Source organism: Copidosoma floridanum, unplaced genomic scaffold, assembly GCF_036245765.1.
Source record: "Copidosoma floridanum isolate Cflo_tuat_1 unplaced genomic scaffold, Cflo_Japanese_pri ptg000029l, whole genome shotgun sequence".
NCBI classification, from domain to species: Eukaryota; Metazoa; Arthropoda; class Insecta; order Hymenoptera; family Encyrtidae; genus Copidosoma; species Copidosoma floridanum.
This window is the reverse complement of record NW_028321906.1, coordinates 6125983-6149777: the sequence shown is the minus strand read 5'-3', so window position 1 is coordinate 6149777 and position 23795 is coordinate 6125983. Positions and strand designations below refer to the sequence as shown.

At 46.0% G+C, this 23795-nt stretch overlaps 1 protein-coding gene across 2 annotated transcripts in view; it reads left to right on the top strand.

Moving 5' to 3' along the window:
• The window catches only part of dtn (transmembrane protein 132C dtn), a 72411-nt gene extending 48819 nt beyond the window's left edge, over nt 1-23592 (top strand). Inside the window, exons 2-14 of one of the 2 annotated variants that reach the window (XM_089595848.1) lie at nt 11448-11881; nt 14138-14464; nt 15173-15513; nt 16412-16555; nt 16880-17186; nt 17629-17772; nt 17989-18483; nt 18579-19022; nt 19105-19516; nt 19857-20197; nt 20750-20964; nt 21057-21429; nt 21502-23592. In XM_089595848.1, coding sequence (XP_089451974.1) covers nt 11448-11881; nt 14138-14464; nt 15173-15513; nt 16412-16555; nt 16880-17186; nt 17629-17772; nt 17989-18483; nt 18579-19022; nt 19105-19516; nt 19857-20197; nt 20750-20964; nt 21057-21429; nt 21502-21810 — 4286 coding nt within the window. In that variant the 3' untranslated portion in view covers nt 21811-23592. Of the gene's footprint in view, nt 1-11447; nt 11882-14137; nt 14465-15172; nt 15514-16411; nt 16556-16879; nt 17187-17628; nt 17773-17988; nt 18484-18578; nt 19023-19104; nt 19517-19856; nt 20198-20746; nt 20965-21056; nt 21430-21501 lie in introns of both variants that reach the window. The other variant, XM_023389775.2, reaches the window with a different exon arrangement.
• The last annotated feature ends 203 nt before the right edge of the window (nt 23593-23795 follow it).

Sequence of the window (23795 nt, the reverse complement as noted above, 5' to 3'; positions counted from 1 at the left end):
TTAATGAACCAAACAATTGAGTTCAATTTAAAATTGAGAAGAAAAAAAAAAAAATAAAATAATAAAGTATAAAAACTTGTTTAGCAAGTGCACAGAGGAAATGTTCAAGCTTGCAATTGCAGTTATGCGCATAAATATGCATACACGAGATGTGTACACAAGTGCTGAATTTCGCACGTATGGTCAAGTGTAATGGCTTGAGAACACAGAAGCTCTCGAGCAAACGACACTCGAAACTTGCTCTTTGTGTTCTTTTTCTCTTACTATGCAGCGGCAGCTGCAGTGGGAGGTCGACCCGGCAGCACTCGACGGGGAACGGGCGCAGTCGAATTACTCAACAGAAAAAGAAAAAAAAAAAAGTGCAAATCTCATTTTGCTTATCACTCGCCGACTGTACTTACTTAAGAAAAAAAAATGTTTGGTTTATCGAAGGAAAAAAAAAACCCTTCGAGTGGCGTGCCGATGAGGATTCTCCTCGAATATAATGCGATAACGAGCATGTGTATCGAATACTTTCAAGGCAGCATCACTCCAACGGTACAGTTGCAAAAAATAAACCAAAGCACGAATCCCGACCTGGAAAAGCTCCACATATATACGCGACTCCCAAGCCCGCGGCTTTTTCCCGTCTCGCTCCTTATTGCTTCGCTCTCGGAGCCTCTGACGCGTAATTTTTTCCCACAGCCATCAGAGCCGCTCGAAAACCGCATTAACTCGGAGTAGGTGTAGTACGGACCCGCCAAAAGCACTTCTCCCGCCCTGATGGCACACTCCTGCGTACACAACACCCGGGCGTGTATACACCTACCTATACCTGTCCTTTTGACGTGTTACATCCACCCGAGCAAACGGAACATGGTGCAATCATCGTCGCCCTCGTCACGCCAACGTCACCATCAGCAGCACAACCCCCCCTTCCTCTCGACCGAGATCCTTCACTGAGTGGGTGAGTGTCTGTTCCTTCCTTCCACGCTCGAATGGATCCGAAAAGTCTCGTATGATACGTTCAGGTAGGCGTGGAATATATATATACATAAGAAGCTCTAATGATGTACTCTGCACGAATACATGTAATGTAGGGTACAAATATACTTACACCCGCGCTCAAGCCCCGCCCGGAATAATCCTCTCACGTTCTTGTATAGGTGCTCTACTGTTCCTTTTTTTTTCTTCATTTCCTTCGCCTCCTTTGTGCTGCTGTGGCTGATTTTTTCTCGGACCGCTACCTCCTCTTTGAGACGTTTTTTTTCTCTCTCCCTCACTCGGAAAGATCAAGAGTAACAAAGTCCCTCGTTCGTCCCGTGGTTGCTACCGCGGCTGTCGCTTCGTCGAGGAAGACGTGCCCGCGTAGCTCGATCGCGGCTTTGACTATACTTTTATGCAATACTGCATAGCTTTTACAATATATACCAACGCGAGAGTTATGAAGGGCTGTTTTGTACTGACGCAGGGACTTTTTTTTTTCTTTTTAATCGATGATTAGTGTTTTACATGATTTGGGAAAGCCCACATCCGAGTGATATGTACATATTATATACGTGATGATTTTTCGTGTATCTTTCGGGAAACTTTTTCATTTAACCGAGTTATGCAAATGACTTGTTTTTCGGTAGTAATTGATGGATCACTTGAACGTTAGTGCTCCATTGGGTGTGTGATACATTATAAGCAGTTGTGAAAGTTGTTTTTTTTTTTCTTCTCACCTTGCAATCAACTACTTAAATCCGGGTGGAAGTGAGATCAACTCGAAATTCCACTCGATAACGTTACCTGTTGAGAAAATAAGTAAAACTATTTACTGCGCTTGAAACCTGATGTAGTACAATATTATGCACATTGTGTATCATTATTCGAGAGTCACGAGAGTGTGTGGCTCATTTTTCCGAAAAACCTTTTATTTGTTTAATCAATGAAAAATTAATTTTGTAGCTCTGTACCGCTAAAAAGCCTTTCGTTCATCCATTTTTGGATCAAACGTTGCACTTTGGTGCTCAAAAGCTCGTCTTGCTAAACGATTGTTCTTCCGCAATTTGTTGTAGCGAAAAAAGAAAACTTCGAAACTCGGCAGACACTTTTATTACACTACGCAAAACGTGTATGCAGGATGGAAATCATCACCAGGCTTCGCGGTCGGCAAACCTCTTTCGCGCGATTAACCCGCGGTAGTCTCAATTTTTCGTCCTTTTTTGGCCCAGGTACGTGACTCGGAACTGTTTTACAGTTAACTCATTTTAGTACGGAACTCCGTGGGGGGCTCTTCTCGCGTGTCTCCAAGTGTTATTAGATCCACTATCAGCATATGGCTCGTTGGACAATATCGCCGATATGCTTCGATTTTATTTAGGGTAATGTGAAAACGATACTTTGAAAATTGATTCCACGAGATAAATTGAATTAGTAAAACAAAAAAGTATTTCGAACTACACCACCCCAGTTTCAATAACATCGTTTGCATAGAACTGTAATTTGCATTTTTTTTCTCTTTCGGGATATGCTATTATAAACTGTTTTCGCCGGAACAGCTGAAACGTGTTTACAGTACTTTGCATTTAAAATAGTTCAAAAGCCACGTTGATGATTTGTTCATTGAAAATGTGTTTGACCTCGCGTTTTTCATGCTAACAGAGCATAAGCTCCTTTTCATCGTTTCTTTTTATTTTTAAAATATTTTCAGGTCATAGACGGCCAACGAGCTATTTTTCCATCTTATTTTTCAATTCTCTTTTTGGTCAAAGAAAATAACAATATAATAATAAAAAGTTTATCATTCCATCGCTTCTTCTTCTACTGCCCATACTAATGCTCTCCGTTTTATGCGTGTCCTTTTAGCATACATTGGTGCTCTTCGTTTTTTCGTGGTACAAAAATATTAACGCAAAAAAAGCTCTTTTCACAAATAATAGTAATAAAAAGAAATTTAATCAGTTGTTAGCTAATCATACAATTCTTTTCCCATACGTCAACCCAAATGTAGGTACATCCAACATATCTCTCGAATCATGATACATCACCGGCCGAATCCTTATACATGCGTGCAAATACGGTAAAACCATTTAGCAGTCATAGCACGTAGACGTAGGCATCCTGCAAGTAGGTAAATCAACACCAAAGCCCAGCAGAATCCTCGCGAAAGCTTTAATCTCAACTAGCGCCAACAAACTCTCCGTCTCCCGCAAATCCTAATCCTCCCGAGCCATATTAAAATCATAGCTCTGCCGGTGTGTCGCGTGCCAGCACCTCCGTATATACCACCCCCCTCCCCCTTAATCCCCGCACCCCTTTGCCATTTCACACGTCCACTGCGAGGTTTCCCTATATACTTAAAGGTATGGGTGCGATGCACATAGAGAGTGAGCCTCGATTTGAAAATTGAGTCGCGGACTTGGCGTGACGTATGGGAGTAACTTGTTATTACATTGCCTTGAAAAGCTAATCGGAGAAGCTTCGCGAACCCTATGTTATGTGTTATATATTCCCACGGGCACATCCCTGGTAGAAACGTTACTATGCATAAACTGGCTAGAAACTCGTCAATGCACATACGTAAATGGGCTTATAATATGTTGACGAGTTTCTAGCCAGTTTATGTAGTAACGTTTCTACCAGGGATGTTTCACCTGTGCGTATAACGCGCCGACCTTTGGGAACAAGACTCATCCATTCCGATGGGAGAGCTGCTGGCTCCTTGTTTTGTTTCGTTTCGTTACACAGGCACCGATACGCCTGCTCTTTGGAGTCGGCTGTTGTTTTCCAGAACGAATACAAATGCACTCCCCCTTTCCCTGTCTGAGTTTGCACAAATAAATCATTGATTTTCGACCCATATTTATCGGGACTCCTTCGAACGAGGGGGTATAGGTAACAGTTGGAGAGGTCCGTAAGTACATTGGTTTCGAGGATCGCGTAAATCACCGGTCCCGAGTCGCGGAGACGATAGCGTAGCTTGTAGGTATACGTATACATACAGGTCGGACAAGCTGATCAGCGAGAGATATAATTCAGCCTGGCGATCGTCTCCCGGGCTCTGATTTACATTTTGATCACTCGCGAGAGGAGCAAGGGGATGATGTTCGACCCCGAGCGCGCGTTCACGCGGACAGATTTGATCAGCCGATCGGCGGGGGGGTGATGATGAATTCTGTAGTGTTGACGAGGGGGACTGTGGACTTTGACTAAGCGTAGTATACGGCAAAATATGGTCGCGTTTATGGTGAGTCGGCTTCGATGGAAAAGGAAGTCAATATGGTTTAAAACTGTAAAATATTGATGCTTGCGCCTATCTAGTGTTCCATTAAGTGATATTTACATCTGTGCATCGAGTAGGGGAAATCGTGTAGTGTCAGCCGTATACAGTTTGTGCATTCACATGCACGTAAACGCGTTACTGCTGCCTTGTAAAACGCTACGAAAGTGCATTTGACACACATCGGATTAAAAAATAAAAATGAAACTCCGTGTTGATTTTAACGCTTACCTACACGTATGCACGTCACATAATATATATTTGCGTTGAAGCGATGTAGTGTTTTTTTTTTAATACAAAATAGTAAATCTATTTGCTTGATGCAAATGTTATTATAAGCTGTGCAATGTAAATTGCAATATAGCCGAGTGTATGACGTGCACACGGGGAAAAAGCTCGATGGAGCGTTCATCGGTTATTTTATACGTCGGTATATTTTAAGAATTTTTCGTACCTACCGTAATTTTTATCCTCGGCTTTGGTTATATGCTGTAAATAAAAAAACCCTGTTGCTTTCTTGGATCGACGATACAACTCCCTCCAAGCTTATTGTCACCCTTTTTTATGTTCGATAATATTTTTGGAACAACCCCGTACATTGTATTTTTTTTTTTTTTTCTTCTTCATCGAACAAATATTTCACCACCAAGGCAGCCTCACAGAGTTGCACCGTGTAGTAGCGGGCGCTTGGGTTTTTTGTCTACTCGGCTGAAATTATATATCGCACCGGAAGCCGATGGCGGAGAAGAATCCTCAGGCACGTTCTCGCCGAGCAGCTTAAAAGATTCTCGATGAGCACCGATAATCCTATTATAAAAGGGCGTCTTGCCCCCTCACCCCCCCCCCTCGTTTTTTTCACGGAATATATTAAACTTTGCTGACTACGCCGAGGGCAACTCCATCGAGGGGGTACGGTATAATGGAATCATGCCTCCTTTGAACTTTTTAACGTCGTTATCGAGCCACTGTATGTGTGTCAATTTGGGAACATAGTTTTATTTGTATCGAGCAATTTTTTACGCGAAATTTTTGTTCGACCGATAAAAAACAGAAAGGGTTATTGGCTTGATTTGTTTTATCCTCGAAAAAACGCGTCTTATATACCTACGTTTTGAGCTAGCAGAGGAAAAATGAAATTCCCTGAGTTCCACTGCGATTCTTTTTTATGTTAGCTCCCAACAACAAATAACCTCTCTACCTTCATCGAGTCAATAAAATTGATGTGTTTTCCTTTTTTGTTTGTTATAACCTTCCATGTGAGCGCAGATGGTTGAAAATATAACGTTATTTTTCCTGTGAAAAGCTAACTCGTGTTGCGTTTTTTTTTTCTCTCCAACGTCACTCAAAGATACCAGTTCCGTACCCCGAAACTTCGAAATTTCATGCGCAAACAAGCCAATTGAAATTGAAAACTCCACCACCCCCTGAGGACTGATTCAAAGTTAAAAATATTGAATGTCGATACATCTGGAAAAAAAAAAAAAAAAAAAAAAAAAAAACTTCTCTCTCGCACACACGTATCATTTTCCAATCCACTCAAAGAACGAAACGAAAGGGGAGAAAAAAAAATCCCAACAATCAACCCGAGTCCGTACGTATAGAGCGCATTCGAGAGCCGCTAAATTGCAAGCCACTCGTCGTATAATACACTACAGCTGAAAAATCTCTCTACGGCATAGCAATCCGGTCCCCGGTGTCGCGTATCAGCCGCAACAATGGTTGAAAAAACAAAGGAGACGCAAAAAAAGAGAGAGAGAGCTGGTATCTATGATACACACGATAAATACACACGCGCTCCTCCCCGTCCGCATATGCTTGGGTGTGCAGCAGATGCACCGACGAAATTCCAGCAGCTCTGGTTCTCCGCCAACTCCACCGTCGTCGAGCTCTCGGTGGTGACCACGTGTGCGTTGCACTCCCTCCTCGTGGGAGAGAGAAAAGCGTGAGAAAGTGGAGCAGGCTTCGGGGGAAACAAAGCTGCATCCGACGGCAGGTCAAGATCAGCTGATGCTCTGACGCCAACGGGTATACCGAAAGGGGATATCCCTCAGGGCTGAGAGCTTCGAGGCGGTGATTCCCTCCCGAGAGAGGCGCCCGCACGGAAAAGATGGGGAAAAAAAAAAAAAAAGAAAAAAGAAAAGAGCGCATCATCTCAGAGAGCAGAGGCTTTTCCTCCGGCAGCTGCCGGGCCAACGCTCTGATACCCGGTCTCTTTTTTCCTCTCTCGGCCACTGTAGATGTAGGTGGAGGGATCCCACTTGCCGAGGCGTTAATTCCGTCGACCAAGGCCCTACGGCCACTTGAAAGGATATCACCACAGCGCGAACCAGCTCTCCTCGACTGCTTTTAATACCTCCCTCTCCGTCCTGTAGTTCTGCCTACAGCGAGTACATTATTATATACGCTACCACCTCCTTCTTTGACTCGAGCCGCACACAAGTGCAGTTTTTTTTTTTTCTTTTTTCTTGGTACATACGTATTTCTCCATCTTTTTATTTTGTTTCGCGAGTATACTTACGCGGCAGCTGTCGTCTGTCGACTAATTGTCGCAACGACAGCCGCGTTTTTTGTGCGCCTCTCGTGTATACTTACAGTGTAACATACATACATACATACATATGTATACCGTTGAACCGGAGAAAAAGAAGAGAGCTATCTCTCTCTTTTGCGGTGGGCCCAAGTGTCTGGTTGGGCTCTCTGGGTTTTGTAAGCCCGCAGCACAAGTGACGACGACCACTGATGGGCTCTCGTGATACACGTGGTGTGTGTATACCTATGGGCATGTTATTATGCGGGATGACGATGGCGAGAGTGTGCCCCGCCTCTTGCGTGTCGTCCACTCAATTTGCACCGAGAGATACCTTGTCTTGCTCGCTTTGACGCTAGAGTTGGGACTTTTTTTGAAAAAAGTGTTTCTCTCTCTCTTATCTTCCCGTCACTCCGAATCAACGTCGTCCACTGGGTTAGCGAGGGAACATAAACTTTCGGCCTGCGTGTTTGAGCTTTGCCTCGTGCACAGGCTCAATTTTTTGAAGCACATGTGTTTATTTAACTCAATGGACAGAACGGTACTACCATTGAATTTTATCGATTATTCGTGAAATGCGATATTTTTGATATTGTGTACGGAAGAATTGTCGCAATTACGTTTGATTAATCTCATTGGTATTGGAAATTCAACGATGAACCCCTCAAACGTATATATATATATACACCTGCCCTATCGATTAATTATTTTACACAAATCTCCAGCAAATCTCTTGATTCCGAATAATTGATTTGTGTGAATGTATGCAAATGAACGATTTATCGATTGTATTTACTACAATATGTACAATAATGTATTTTTCACAAAAAAAAAAAAAAAAAAAAAAAAAAAAAAAATAACTTCATCGTACGATGCTTGCACGAAACCAGGGTAATTATTTCAATTTAGTCAACAAAATAATTTACAAGTGCAATTTCGATTTATTTTAAATCCATATTCGTTGATTGTGTATCCAAACACATTAGCCATTTCAATATTATGATGACGTATTGGGTAGTCGGGCGATCAATCTAATGGTCCTTAAAGTGCTCTCCAGGCTGATTTTGGGGTAAATGTTGTCATTGCGAATTTTCCAACGACAAACAACCTTTTCACAATTTTTATTTATTTTGTTTTTTTCTTATTTCAATTTAGTTAATAAAATAATTTACAAGTGCAATTTCGATTTATTTTATATCCATATTCGTTGATTGTGTATCCAAATACATTAGCCATTTCAATATTATGATGACGTATCGGGTAGTCGGGCGATCAATCTAATGGTCCTTAAAGTGCTCTCCAGGCTGATTTTGGGGTAAATGTTGTCATTGCGAATTTTCCAACGACAAACAACCTTTTCACAATTTTTATTTATTTTGTTTTTTTCTTATTTCAATTTAGTTAACAAAATAATTTACAAGTGCAATTTCGATTTATTTTATATCCATATTCGTTGATTGTGTATCCAAATACATTAGCCATTTCAATATTATGATGACGTATCGGGTAGTCGGGCGATCAATCTAATGGTCCTTAAAGTGCTCTCCAGGCTGATTTTGGGGTAAATGTTGTCATTGCGAATTTTCCAACGACAAACAACCTTTTCACAATTTTTATTTATTTTGTTTTTTTCTTATTTCAATTTAGTTAACAAAATAATTTACAAGTGCAATTTCGATTTATTTTATATCCATATTCGTTGATTGTGTATCCAAATACATTAGCCATTTCAATATTATGATGACGTATCGGGTAGTCGGGCGATCAATCTAATGGTCCTTAAAGTGCTCTCCAGGCTGATTTTGGGGTAAATGTTGTCATTGCGAATTTTCCAACGACAAACAACCTTTTCACAATTTTTATTTATTTTGTTTTTTTCTTACATCAACTCCACTATTTTTTGCCTCTTTTCAACAAGACCAAAAAGAGAAAAAAACCATCATTAATCCCACTGCATGCAGTACAAATTATCCATTCTTCTGTACGAACCCAGAAAGGCTCCATTCCTTCATTCGCCAATAAATCAAGCAGTTGCCAGAAAAATATGAGACGACAGAAAAAAAAAACAAAAAGAAAATTTGTATCGTCCTAATTTACCCAAGAAACGTAATCCCCCCTATCCACCGAGCCCCTCTTTCCTGCATTATACTTATACATTTTCCCATCGCCGACTGGCACGCCACCTCATTAGGGAGCCCATCCAGCGTGATTCGAGCTCGGATTGTTCGGCCATTTTCCGGGCAAGCGTCCAAAGCACTGCCATTCCTCTTTTGCCTCCCTTGAAAAACAAAATCCCTGGCGGATCAGCGCCCTCGTCCTCTTCATTTCCAACCTTTTTTTTCTATACATCCATCAACCTCCTTCCGCTGTACAACGCATGTACACCCAAAGAGCAGAACTACGACTATATAGGTATACCCATAAGAGAGTTCGTCGAGCCTTCCGGGTGCATCTTTTTTTTTTTTTTTTTTTTTTTTTTGTCTTACAACCACGATTTTTCCCTCTCCCTCGGCTCAACCCCGTTCTGCACTTGCACCGCGGGTACGTATACATATACCGCTCGACGAGAGTGCTCCTGCATCTCGAGTGGTTCTCGAGAGAAAAGGGGTGGGCTGTGGTGGTCTGGGGTGCAAGGGAACGAGGGATAGGGTAGTTGGTCGCGACGAGGGAAGAAACTTGCCCTACGCCCTATACACGAACGAGAGCGGGTGCACTGGTCCTGGGGCCCTTCTTGCTTCTTCTTGCCTCGGGCACATACGCGACACGCGCATTAGGGAACGCGCTAGACTAACAGTGTCCACATATACATATATACCTGTGTAGAGCGTCGAGCTCCTCGAAAGCTTGACCTCTCTCTACTTAACAGTCGAGATTCCGGTGACTCCGTTCTAGTGCACCGATGTTACGCTTCATGTAGATACATTGATACTGGGTGATGGGGTTGAAATGCAATTTATCGAAGGATTTTACGTATAACAGGGCTATGGCCGAACTTTGCTCGCTACCGTCTCATATGGGCTCTCGAAAGTTGTGCTTAAAAATCATGACTTCTCGACCGTTCGTTTGTTGTTAACACGTCGACCCCGAACCGAAGCTAAAAGTCAGTCTACGATTCCGTTGGATGCACCTCGCATACCTACTTTTACGAACAAACAAATTCCTCGTGTCCGAGAGTAGCGAGTGACGTGCAAATAAAATATAGTTTTTCCGACTGCGCGCCCGTAAATTTCATAACTGCGACGAATTGGATCCTCGTGTTGTTTTACCACCCGCGCACGAGCCATGTAGCGGAGGATACCGGGCATTTTTACCTCTCGACGGTGGCCGTAGCAGTTTGTCTTTGGCAAACGGCGGCTCGTACTGCAGGTACCATGGTACTCTCGGTCGTAATACGTACCTCTCACCGGTGCACGGGGTCAGCTCGTTCCTTATCCTTTTCTTTTTTCTCTCTTTCAATTTCATTTTATCACGAGCATTAGAGTCAATGCTCCGCTGAGAACCACGCGAGAGTCATTCGTTCACCCCGAAACGATGTGTCTTTCGAAAAAGAAGGAGAGCACATAATACCTGCGAGACGATCGAGTCGCTGAGAGAGGGAAAACGCATTCCCTTTAAACGTAGCGAGTTCCTCGGTTCCTTGCACTACTTACTTCTGTATGTACCCTCCGCTTGGAAGCCTTTTCCCGAAAAGTATTATTGAAGTCTCGGGTCTTTTGATCTCTCTCTCTCTCTCTCTCTCTAGCGTCCCTTTCCGAAGCCGTACAAGTCTGGCGTGAACAGTAGAAATGGCCCTCCTCCTCCTCTCTCTATTTACATATAGTCCCCGAAAGAGAGAGGCTGGCTCCGTACGAGCCCCGAATACCCTGCTCTTTCTCTCCGAGGCGTTTCAACCCTTGTGCGATTCGGTGGTGAGGTTTCGGTGCTCCTGTGCGTTTATATGCGAATGACATTTTGTGCACAGCCAAAGCCGGAAGTACAAAAGCATCACCGAGTGTACACAAATATAAGGCTTTGTAACTGTAGATATTCGTGCCCGCGCGGGTGAGCTTTCGGTTTTAATACGGTACAGGTTAACTGATGGGGAGTAGAGGTATTTGTTGACGTGGGTCTACATTACTTGTATTATCTCTCTGCTACCGAGATTTTTTTAACATGGTACGAAGGTTGAGACTTTAAGGCGCTTGAGTGATCGGTCCTTTTCAGGGCAACTGTTTTACTGTTATGATTGCTGTACAATACTTGATTTTGCAAAGTATTTCAGTTGATGGCATTTTAAGTAAGGTAATACCAAGTCAATTAAAAGTCAAAACATTAAATGTTTTTTTTTTTTTTTTTTTTCGTTGCAAAAAACACGAAAATTCCATATGCGCTTATGGAAAAATAAGTATTACTGTTGATAGTCGCGCATAGAAAAAAAAAAAAAAAAAACATTTGTTGTTTTGACTTTTAATTGAATTGGTTTTACCTTAATTAAAATACCATCAGCTGAAAGACGTTGCAAAATCAAGTATTGTATAGCAATCACAACAGTAAAACAGTTGCCCTGAAAAGGACCGGTCACTCAAATTTTCTAAAAGTAATACATTTGTCCTGCAAGATGTTCTTGTATATATTAAATGTACATCGACTGAAACAAAATCACCAAAAGTAAATCTTCCCTCCCGTTTATCGTTGCAGATGTGGCGGCGTCGGTCGAGGTGCACTTCGAGAGCAAGGAAGGTGGCTTCTTCCTGAAACAAGTACCCCGGCAGTTCTACATGTCGGGGGTGTCTCGCATGGACCTGGCTCCAAGCGGAGGTGCCACCACCTCGTCGTCCGCGTCGTCCTCGGCCTCCTCGTCGTCATCGGCCTCGTCCCAGGGCTCGTCGACGCTGTCGGTCGACAAGTTCACCGTCTTCCAGACGAGCGAGCCCGTCTCGGTGCGAGCGACTTACGGGCCCTTCAGCACCAAACAGACCGTGCCCGCGAGGTACATCGTGCCCGATCCCCTGGACGTGCTCCCCGTGCCCGACTTGGATCCCAAGAAGAACAACGCCAGCGGACTCGCCAACTCGGCCCTGCTCGAGGTCCAGGAGCTCGGCGCTCGGCACCTCGACATGTCGGCGCACATCGTGAGTTTACTCTTTTTTTTTTATTTTTATCATCGATACGACTCACGAAATTATAGAAAATGTTACTATCGATTCCTCTTTTTCGGAGCATATTACATTATTCTTCCCCCGAACGAGAGCGTTTTATCACGTACATTATCAAAAAACTCCCCGGTACAATATTACATTTTCCCTTTGAACTCTGCTCGCAACGTCATTTTTGAAATACGTTTTTGCTCGCGAAAGCGTTGCCCGTCATCTTTATTGGCAATAAAATTGACTCGACGTTAAATTAAGATTGATAATGTCACAGTGAATATTGATTAATTTTTTTTTTTTTTTTTTCACCCCTCAACAAAAAGAGTCTACATATTTCACTCAATTGAGTTTCCTCCACTGGTATATTTATAGCGATGATTAAAACTGATGCACGACCGCGCACAAGTTAAATTGACATCGACTCGCGTCCTACTTTTCCTCTCGGCGTTTCAATTTTATATTTTTGCCATCTTGGAATTGAGTCGAAATGTGGAGAAAAAAAACCTACTTTTGAAATTTCAAGGAATTTCCGTTACAGGGTTTTCTAAAAGCCCAATTGGACGGAAACAGTTTCAAAGCAACGCGAGCACATACTTACGCGTATTTCATCAAATGGAATTTCATAAAAAGGAGCGTTGACTCTTCGACATACTTTCCTGAATGTAAAAAGACGGAGCGCTCCCCGGGAGACGTACACCCATCGACGTAGCGTACAGCGACTTTTAGTTCAAAAGAGAGAACGTGTTTACGCACATTGAAATCCCATTTCGATCATCGTCGTATTGTACGAGCTTTTGTGCAAACGCGATTGGATATTTCGAAAAGCTCTTGAGTTCCCCGTTACGGTGCTCCAGTATTCGGAATCCAACGGTTGAGAGGTAGGACACGTCAAAGTACACGCGTGAATTAAAACTTTCATATCCCAGAAAATAACGAGGACGTCCTCCTCCCTTGGCTCGCAAACGCGCGGAGATTAAAATTCCAGCTCGAAAACCCGTAGTTGGTTCATTGAAAACGTGAAAAATTACTGGTGCTTAAACTTTTTTTTTACCTCCCAACTGCCGTCCGAGTGTCACCCCCAAGAGTAAGCTGCTCCAGGATATATCGGAAGACGTAATATGTCCCACCCGCCGGGGCACTGTAATTTCATAAGCGCTCCCGCGAGCTGGCAAAGAGTATACCCGACGAAAGATCAGCAGTAAAAGGCACGTTTGTCCGGAGGAAAAAAAAAATTCAACTGCCGGAGCTGTGCGGATGGGAACATTGGGTAAAAAAAAGAGGCCGTAACTTTTAATCGAAAGGCTTTCCTCTATATTCGAGTGAAAACTTTGGCAGGGCCATTTTTCAAAAAGGCTCTCCCTGGCAAACAAATTTCCTCCTCCCGTCCCAAACTCTCGATGATTTTTTTTCTTCTCACTCATTCAAAAGTCCCCTGCGTGAGCGACGCGAGAGAAAAAAAAAAAAATCATCCCAGAGCGAGAAAAAACTCGGCTCCCTCCGGAGACTCTTATTTAACGCGCGGCTCGCTCTCCCTTTCGCTTTACGCGTCCGAGCGACAGAGGACCACCTATACCTATACTTTGTTCGAGTGGCAATTTCATTCCCTGGTAATTTCGCGAGTGAGAGAGAGGGAGGAGGGGGCAATCTTGCTTTATGTAACTTTTAAGAGTGTCCGTAAACATTGTACAAAGTTGTATTTCACGTTAGGACGACGGTAGCTTAATCAGCCTCTTGCAGTACAGGGAGAAGGTGTATGTAGAGAAAAAGGAGAACATCGTCACGCTCGAGTGTACGCAAACAAATGTTAAATCTTAATTATACAGAGAATAAGGAAAAAGTAAACGTGTCACCCGATGTATACGCAAGTGGGGCGTTTGTTGCCGTCCCACGCAATAACCATAACGGAGCTGTATCCTTACTTTTTTGGGCCATTCTCATCGTCCGCGTGTACGTGTACGTATACCCATACTTCGTGCACACGTCGCAGTATAAGTTCACCTCCGTCGTTTTCCCACGTTCAATTTAAAGTTCGCGCACAGGAGAGTCATTAATCGCGAAAAGCCTCGGGGCCATACACGAGCCGGCCATGCTCTATACCCTTGACTAATATATACTTTTCGGTCCACAAGGCCGCGCGGTATCGCGTCCCTCTGGTGTCCCTGAAAAAGACTACTGGGAGCGAAAAAAAAAAAAAAAAAAAAAAAAATACGCTCATTCCCCTTGGTGTCCATGTTGCAGGTGAGCTCGGTGATAGCCCGCGACTCTCCGGTCCTACGAGTGTTGTTCCACGCGGGCAGCGAAGCCACGGGTCGCCGTCAACTGCTGCTCGGCCGTCACCAGCGAGTCTGCGTTCTGCTCCACGCGACCCCGACGCCCCAGCCGAGCAGCACCGGCAGCAGTCGGGCCACCGACCACGCGGACAATCTCCAGCAGGCCGGGCCCCTCACCGCCGCCTGCAGCCCCGACGGCCAGGATGGCGTCTGCCTCGCCCAGATCACCGTGCCGGCCAACTGGTGGCCGCCCCTGCCGCCCCCGGATTCAGCCGGTCGCGTCAAACCGGCCAAGGTGCGTATATAAATATACAATTAAAAACTAGGATCATTACAATTGTTATTTCTTCCAAGCGCGCTCCGTGCGGTGTTACACACGCTGTATAGTTTTGGGGTACTCGACCTTCTTATTTCCCGTCAAGCGCCAACTTTGCGGGATTCCATTTGGCGCGCTCGGTAATTAGGTCTCCGCTGCCGGCTCCTCCTCGGCTAGAATTTCAATTGACTTTGAGCGCGGGTTCCACCAGCCGCGATGTACACGCAGTGTAGGTATACTTGTGAGCGCTTGCAAGGAAATGTCATCGGTTGGCACGGACATTTTTTTAATGGCACAATCAACCGGAGCACAACCGCGAACGCTAAACTAAAAGATACGTAAAGGTATAGTTGCCGCTTGAAAAATGCACGGGTCGAATCGATACCCGCACCCGCGGAATATTTGTAGACCACAGGGGAATAGTACTATATGTAATGCGTTCATGCGTGCACCGCCGGCGGCTATATTTTCTGTCTCTCTATGTTTGCCTCTGATAAATTAAGCCGTACGGACGCGCTACCGAGACATTTTTCAAAAAAATTCACATTGGACATCCCCCATGGGATATCCGATGTGTATACCGGGGAACGAAGCTAGCATCGATGGCGCGCTTGGTTTTTGTATAATGATGATGATGATAAAAAAAAAAAAAAAAAAAAAAAAAAAACACCAACCATCGCTTTTCAGACTCTTCCGCGGGTCGTGCAGCTGGCGTACTCGGTGTTGGAGCCGCGTAGCGCCGACGAGGCCGGGCAGCAACAACAACCGGGGCACGGGGTACCGCTGGACTCGGCCTCGTACTGCCAGCCCAAGGTGCAGATCCAGCCGGTGACGCCCCTCGGCCAGGTGACCCTAGGCCCGAACCGCGCCACCTACAAGGAGCTCAAGACCGACGAGTACCTCACCCTCCTGGTGCCCCACGGGCCGCTCTACCCTCGCTCACGGCTCCACATACCTGTTTTCCTGCAGTCCCACTCGTCCAAGCAGTCCGGCCAGGGAAGGCCCCCCGTGGCCGCGGTCGTCCTCAGGTTAGTCGTTATACAACCTACCTTTTTTTCCTCTTCATTTTGCGCTGAGCGTTTACTTGCTTGGTTGGGAAAACGGGGTGACCTACTTTCAGACCCGACAGTGGAGGTCGCGCCGATAAGTTTAGGGAGGGAGGCTGTCGGGTCAAGGTGACAAAAGGACCAAGTCGAGCGTGAGATATGCGCCGGTTATTTGTTTCGTTTTACTTTGAAACGAAAGGCACGTGTTTGATTGACAAGTTAACAAGCGTTTGATGAAACGATTCGAGTCTTTCAGAGATAATTGAGTTTGAAATATAGAGTGCACGATATGTGGATGATGATAAAATGGGCTTTACCCTTTGAAAGAAGAGGATTATGCGTCAATTTGACAAATGGCACTTGATCCGTATCCGGGAAAAAACAACTCCTCTCTGACGCGACATACTTTTGCTAAAAAAAGCTCGCGATTCTTTTTTTTTTTTTTTCTACGCGCGTCCCGCTGATTTTCACCCGCGCTTGAATCGATTTGCTCCCCTTGATCGCATGTAAATTGCACACCGTAACTTCACGCGTGTGCGCGTAAATTAAGCTCGCATTGTACGTACGGCGCGTATACGAGTATACGTGAAAAAAACGGGCCGATAAAAATTCCGGAATTCCAAATTATCAATTAAAATCCGCGGCGCGTTTCCCGCCGTCATTTTTCCGTGCTCGAGGGCATCGGGGTGAAAATTACGCGGCCGCAGCGTTATTTGATTACGAGGGCCACGTTTTAATGGACTCGGGGGCTAATTTCCGTAAAAGCAGCTTACCCCCGAGAATATTGAAGCTGACCTCTTTTTTTCCGGGGGTAAGTATACATAATAGTAGTAGCTTTTGAAGAGCGATTATACAGCGATGATTTTTTTTTAAATCCAAGGGCCAAGTTCAAGGCGGGAGTGAAGATCCTGGACGCCTCGTCGAGCAGCCCCGACTGGACGGTCGAGACGGACATAAAGACGAAAAACACCGCGGCCACCTTCACCGCACGGAGAAAGGAAAACGTGTCCCGGCTGCCCAACGCGTGAGTACACAACCTCGTACACAACCGCATCTTCCACCCTCGTCCCCTCCCGTATATATGCCAAGTAAATTTTCATTTGGAGCGCGAAAGCTTGGCAAATCATTCTTTGGTAAGTTTTAATTACATTTTGTTACCTCAAAACGTACCTGCTTTAAGGGAAAAAAAAAGGTTGCTTGAATATAGTCAACAAAATGTACAATTTTCCGCGCTCAATACCACGTTTGTCCAAAAGACAACGACGAAGCGTACTGTTACACCCGTTCCCACCCTCGTTCGAAAAAACAAAAGATTACAAGGTAGGGAAAAAAAAACGAAATTCCACAGCTCCGCCGAGGAGATAATGACGATGCTGCTCGAGGCGAGTGACGAGAGCGCCGAGAGCAAGGAGCACGGGGGCAGCCGTATCGTGTGGAGCGTGCGGTACGCGTTGGAGGGCGAGGAGGACAACGTCTCGCTCGCGGGGCCCTTCCAGTCCCAACAGACCCACCACCACCATCACCACCAGCAGCAGCAACCGCAACAGCAACAGTCGCACTATCATCACCACAACAGCGGCGCCGAGCGCAAAAAGCTACAGGCCCATCTCGAGATACAGAAGGACGACATACAGGCTGTGCTGCCCATCTCCAAGGTGGGTTTACTCTCTTTTTACCCCTTTGTTTTTCTCGTTTTCGTAATCCACTGGCGCCAACGCCGCGGTCTCTTTCTTTTTCCCGCTCTTAGAGCGTTACATGGTAATAATAAGCCAATCAACTGCTCGTTTTTTTTTTTTTTTTTTATTACTTTCTTACCCTCTATGCGTTGAACTTACGTACAAATTATTTTTAGAACTATAATTATTATACGTATAGCGAGTTGCAGCCGCGTCTTGAAACTGATGACGAACATTATTCTATACGAGCGCGACGCAAAAATTGATGGTAAACATCCCGAGAATATATTATAATACCAACACCTCCGTTCGTTGTGAACAATAGCCCGCGCACTTATAATGTGCTAAATACATGAGCGACGAGGCAACTCGAGCTCAAACAGCGGATAAGTACACGGGAACAATGTGTTAATTTTTCCAGAACTGGGAGGTGATGAACACGGCGGTGCTCACGGGAAAGCAAATTTCTCAGGCGATGAAGGTGTTTATCGTCAGCCAGGCGGGCACGGTGGCCGACGTCACGCTCCAATCCTCCTGCCACTCCGACGACGAGAGCGTACTCAAGGTAATTTATTGTTCCCCCGTTATTTATGCTCATCGTAGACGGGGCCAAAAGTAATTCGCAGATAACTGCTGCCTGAAGCGGGGGAAATAAATCATAAAATTCCTATTCGCTGTTCGCGCGATCCATTCGTCACTGCGAGGATAAAAAGAAAAAAAAAAAGAACATCCCCGTGCGATATTAAAATACCTCTGACCCATCGTTTTTGGTCCGTCGCAGGTCTCGTCTTCGTGCAGCAGCGTGTACGTGGACGGCTCCGAGATCCGGGGCTCGAGCAACGCCTCGGTCGTCGTCAAGTACGGGACCTACACGGGCCTGGCGCGCTTCACCGTCTGGATGCCCGAGTTCCCGCTCGAGGTGTCGGTGCCGGACTCCCGGCTCAACCAGATCAAGGCGTGGAAGGTGCCCGACGAGCCCAACCTCGCCAAGAACAAGCGCAGCTTGAACGACAGCCGTCCCGGCCAGGCGAGCAAGAGGAGCCTCGACGCCGCCACTGCTCCTGCCAAGGAACGAGAGGACGACTACGACGACGAGGAAGACGAGGAGGAGGAGGAGGAGGAGACTGCGGGTGTTGAGGGCGAAGAGGACACCGAGGACATTGACGGAGGGAAGATGAGGTTCCGCAGTGGCGAGAAATGGGACGAGATCAACTCCATCGACCGGACGCCCGGCGCGGCCAACTGCCGGCTCAGGTTCCAGCAGAGTCCCGTCGAGGTGACGTTTCCACCCAACTTAACGATTCCATAATTATTGTACAAACATATATGTAGGTGGGTGGATGAAAAAGAAAAAAAATTGGATCTGTACAGGTGCACGCGCGCTTCCTCGCCGTGGACCACGACTCGGGCCGGGTCTCGTACTTTGTGAACCGGCGCACCTGGCTGCGCATCACCGATCTCGTGGGTAGTCTGCTCCGCGTCTCGGACCCGAGAATCGCCGCCCTCATCCAGGGTCGGATCGTCCAGGGACGGGGTATAGGGCGCACGGAGGTGCAGGTGCTGTCGCCCATCACGGGCCGCGTGATCGGCGCCAAGGAGGTCAGGGTTGGCAACGACCGCGTTTCCATATCCCAGCTGTCGGTCAAGGTCGTCTCGGGACTCCAGCTGACCATCAACCCGGATAACGCCATCGAGAACGGTTACGTCGCCGAGACGTCCGTCACGCGAAAGCTGACGGCTCAGTACCAGGAGGGCCTGCTCGACATAGACCTCGAATTCTCGGACGGCTCGAGGACGCCGCTCCGAGAGATAGCCGTGAGTCTCGACTACACTTGAGTTTTTTTTGTCCACTCTTTTCCTCTCTCTCTGCATCGATGTTTTATCGTGCGTGTCACAGGTGAGCGACTACAAGTTGGTCGTTGAGGACCTGGACCCGGACATCGTGGCGTTCGCCCCCATGGTGGCCTCGCACCATCCCCGTGTGATCGCGGTGGGTGAGGGCAGCGGTGACCTACTGCGCGTCAGTATCCAGTTGGCCGACGCGTGTCGCCTTCAAACCGGACGCCGAGGTTCCAAGTCACAGGTGGCCCGGGGCGCAGGTGTCTCGGTTGCCTCGCAGACGCCGGCCCTGCCCCTCGCCACAGCCACTGCCAGCGTCGAGGTGGACTTTGCGTCGAGCGAACTCTCCAGTCGGCCCGAGTTCGTGCAGAACGACGGGGGTGGCGCAGGTGGCCTCGGACTCAGCGCCCACCACCGCGAGCGCAAGAACGGCCGCGACATGGCGCCCGATCTCCACGACATTTTGATCGGTAAGAAACGCTTTTCGCCCAACATGTGCTCATTGCGTGTATGTATGTGTAAGTACATGCCAATGTCCGCGACAGCTTTGGTAATTACCTCCTTCGGCATTGCATCTCCTTGTATGTGTTATCATAATGAATGCCGTTACGCACGAGCTAAAGGTGACATGCACGCAGTTTCCTTATACTTATGTAATGTGTACATTGCACAACGTCGACGGCACCGCTCTTACTGTTTGTTATCAACGATGTATCCATACATGATTCACGAAAACACCAAATCATTCGTTCGTTCATTCGTTCATTAATCAGTGCGTAAAAATCGGGTTGATAGCCGCGAAACTTGCAGGAGGTATCGGCGGCGTGGGTATCCGGCACAGCAACGCGGCCCGCATCTCGCCCCTCGAGATCGGCATGTACGTCCTGCTGGTGGCCTTTTGCCTGGCTATCGTCGTCTTTGTGATCTCGTGCGTCGTCTTTTCCGGGAAGTTCAAGCCCCTGCCCGGACTGGAATCGACCTCGACAACTTCGGGCCTTGGCGCTGGTCTCCCGGTACTCGGGGCCGCCCGAGCTGCCGCTAGTCAATTCGGACAGAACAGGAACAGGCCCAGGGAATCGACGACCAACGCTCACGACTGGGTGTGGCTCGGGAGGGCCACTCTCGAGCGCGCCGCCTGCGCGCCTCAGCAGGTACGCTGGTTTTTCTTTTTTTAAACTCAAAGTCGCTTATTATTTTATCGCCTGTTGATGGATTTGAATTCCGGCATTGTCCAATTTTTTTTTTTTTTTTTTAATTAAAAGCAACAATGAACTTCAAACAATTTGCCGGGAGCTGTTAAAACGTATTTTCACCGAAGCGGAAAATTATTATGGATAAACGTTATCACAAAGGATATACCAAAAGCCGAGAATTTTCAATTTCTACCGATCAATTTATTAATTTATATAATGTGGGAACAGCGGGAATTCCGAGGGTAAAAGTTATAAGCTTCGGACGAAAGTTTGTAATAGTTTCGCGTCTCGTTATTAAACATTTTAACGGATCAAACTTGTTGGAGGGGTTTTAATCGTCGCGCACTGAAAATTTCTAACGAAGGGGGGAGGCTATGTTATGGTTAATCCCTTTTTCGATCAAACCACAATCACCCGGCCAAGCCTCCAACTTTGGCCTGTGAAACGGTTGCGCGGGTACATGAAAAGGGAAAAGAAAAAGAAAAATCCTCGGATAATCTGTTGAAGAAGGTCCGCGTGACGAGCAACCCGCTGGCAGTGGAGGCCGAGGACGAGACGCTAGATCTCGGCACGAGCTTCGACAACCCGAACCACTTGGAGCTGCCGTCGACGGGCCGAGCCTTGGGAGCATCGTCGCAGTCCGGGGCCATAGACACCACGACCTACTGCAAGCGTGACCGCACGCCCAGGAGTTTCAACAAACCCTCGGCTCACCAACGGAACGAGTGAGTGTGGCCGCAAATCAGCTTGTTACCTCCCTTCCTCCCTCTCTTCGTACCAGTGTCGTAAGTTAACTAAAATTCAACGCCGTGTATAGCAACGAGAAATCACCGGGGCACAAGGTACCCCTGATGTCGAGCGTCGACAACGGGAACGAGGACTACAAGCCACCGGTGCCGCCCCACCGCAGCACAGCGGCCCTGGGCATCACTCGGTTGCCGGACACACCAAGGCGACGCCACCATCACCAGCGAACCAACAGCAGCGGCGAGCACGCGGGCAGACGAGTGCACGAAGCGGCCGCTGCGTCCGGTAGCAAACACCACCATCACCACAGACCGAGCAAGTCGAGCCGGTCCAGGAGCAGCAACAGCAACGCCTCGCCGCTGATGCACAGCAAACCCGAACCGGTCAAGGAAGCCACTGCTGCTGCTGCGGCCGCCAACAGCTCGGATCTCGCGTTTGTCGAGGTGAGTTGCAACCAAACGATTTTCCATCCCAAATACATAAATTAGACCGTGTTAACACGTGTTTCACGACAGGTGCGGAGCAGGGATCCAGAAGCGGCGCGTAGCCGAAGGGCCCGCTCGCGGGAGATTAAGCGTGCGACGGTAGTCGGTAATCCGATGTTCTCATCCTCGTCGTCGTCCAATTCTTCGGGCTCGCCGACCCACGGCGAGCAACTCCAGCAGCTGCTGGACGAGCCCCCGCACAGCAATCACCAGGTGCCGACAGTAGCGGCAACGGCCTCCTCCTCCTCGGCCACTGCCGGTCTCGACGACTTGAACCTCGGCATGGACTACAACCAGATCATGCAGTACTTTGACAATTTGAAGGAGTCGAACGCCTAGGAGTGGGCCGATTGCCGCCGCTACCGTCGCAAGCGCAGCAAGTTGCGCTTGAACATCGGTAGCAGCGGCAGCAGCAGTGCCAGCAACGCAAGTCACAGCAGCAGCAACAGCAACAACAACAACAACAACGGTGGTGGCGGCACTTCGATAATGGTGATCCTCTAAGGAGGCTTTTCCGTGATACACGGTGCATGGCAATATTTTGGCGAGACCGCAGTTGCGTATAGACTCGTTGGGCACGCCGTCAGTTGTATACTCTGGAGTTTTCGTCCTTTGGTTCGACTGAGCTATTCACCTATAATTAGTATAGCTTTTCGATGAATATGGCAAATCTATAATATATACACGCATGTACTACGATGTTACGGCCGCTTGAATGGTATAATGTGAAAAAAAATTTTCTATAAACCTGAAGCACTCGTCTGTTGGCTCGTGTATACAGTTTTCCTGGGACAAGGAACGACGATTTTCTTGCGGATTCGCAACTGCAGTAGAGAGTGCCGGCCACAAAATGACGACGAACGTGAGAGCAATAAAAAAAAAAATGTCAAAGAGGTCCAAGCGAGTCTGTATAAGTATATATGAGTGCGTTTGTTGCGGCGGTGTGTTATTATTATTATTATTATTATTATTATTAATATTCTAGTCAGCTTCACTAGCGCAAAACAAGTTATACTTATGAGGATAAGGGGGAAAAAAAATGAAGTTTCAAACGATTATACTACGCACATGTGCTATAATAAATAATATATTCACGTGCTCGCACACATTGACAATGTGGGCGGAAAAAGTATACATATAAATAAATATATATTTACGTATAAGAGAAGAGTTTTGGTGACGACTGAGCAAGTGTAGAATTAATGTAGTACGGCTTTGTTTTTGCAAAGCGAATAATATACGGTTCTGGTTTCTTTGATGATCCGCATGTGTATGTGTCTATATGTATCGTAGCTCTGTATTAACTTTTACATGTGTTATAGGCGGGGACAACTTTTTTGTCAAGTGAACGTGTCGCGAGTCAGCACAAAAGCCTCTTTCATCATTATTTTACTTATTCTTCGGAATCTATCGCGTGTTGTTGTTGCATAATGTTTTAAAAGCCCGGTATACATTTATAAAGCTATGCATATATATATAACTTTGTGCGTGCATGTATTTATGACGCGATCGCGCATATGGACGCTTGAAACTTTTATTTATTTATTAGTGTACATTATTCTCTAAATGCGTGAAAAGGTCGCCGATTAAACCACTACGTTATAGATATCATGTAAACGAATTGACACATAGCTTTGATTGCAAATGATCGGTCTATCGACAAATAAGAACGAGAATGACACGAGATATTAATGTATATACTAGAGCATGTATAACAATTGTACGATGAACGTGCGCGTACAACATATAGATGAAATATTGAAATCGTCGTTAACAAGCGCGCACAACGTAATTTTGCCAGTGTTTTTAGATAAAATCCAGATGATGATGAAAACGAGAGCGTAATATTATAACGTATTTAATAACAATACGAACTGCATAATGTTTAAGTACCGCGGCGAGTGGCGCTGATTGCCTTCGCCTCGGATTTAGTATGGAAGAGAAAAAACAAGGTTTACAACATGTAAATTCAACATTTTTACGGATGTAATCAGTATCTGCTTTAAGTATTTCTAAACAATATAAATAATAATAATAATAACAATGATAAAATTCATAATCGTGTTACTGGATAAAACTTCATTTCACGTTGTAAATTTATCACGTATTGGAAAAAATCACACACACACACACACAGTCATTGTTCGAGAAATACGTATATACTTTTTTGTCTGGTTTTAAGGTTCTCTCGAATTTTTTTATACACATATACTTTGCGCGTCACATTGTCATATTATAACGATAAGATAACATTGCAGTATTAAAGAAGGTTTTTCATTGCATCATATTGCCGCGAGCAGTAAGACACAGATAAAAATAAAGAC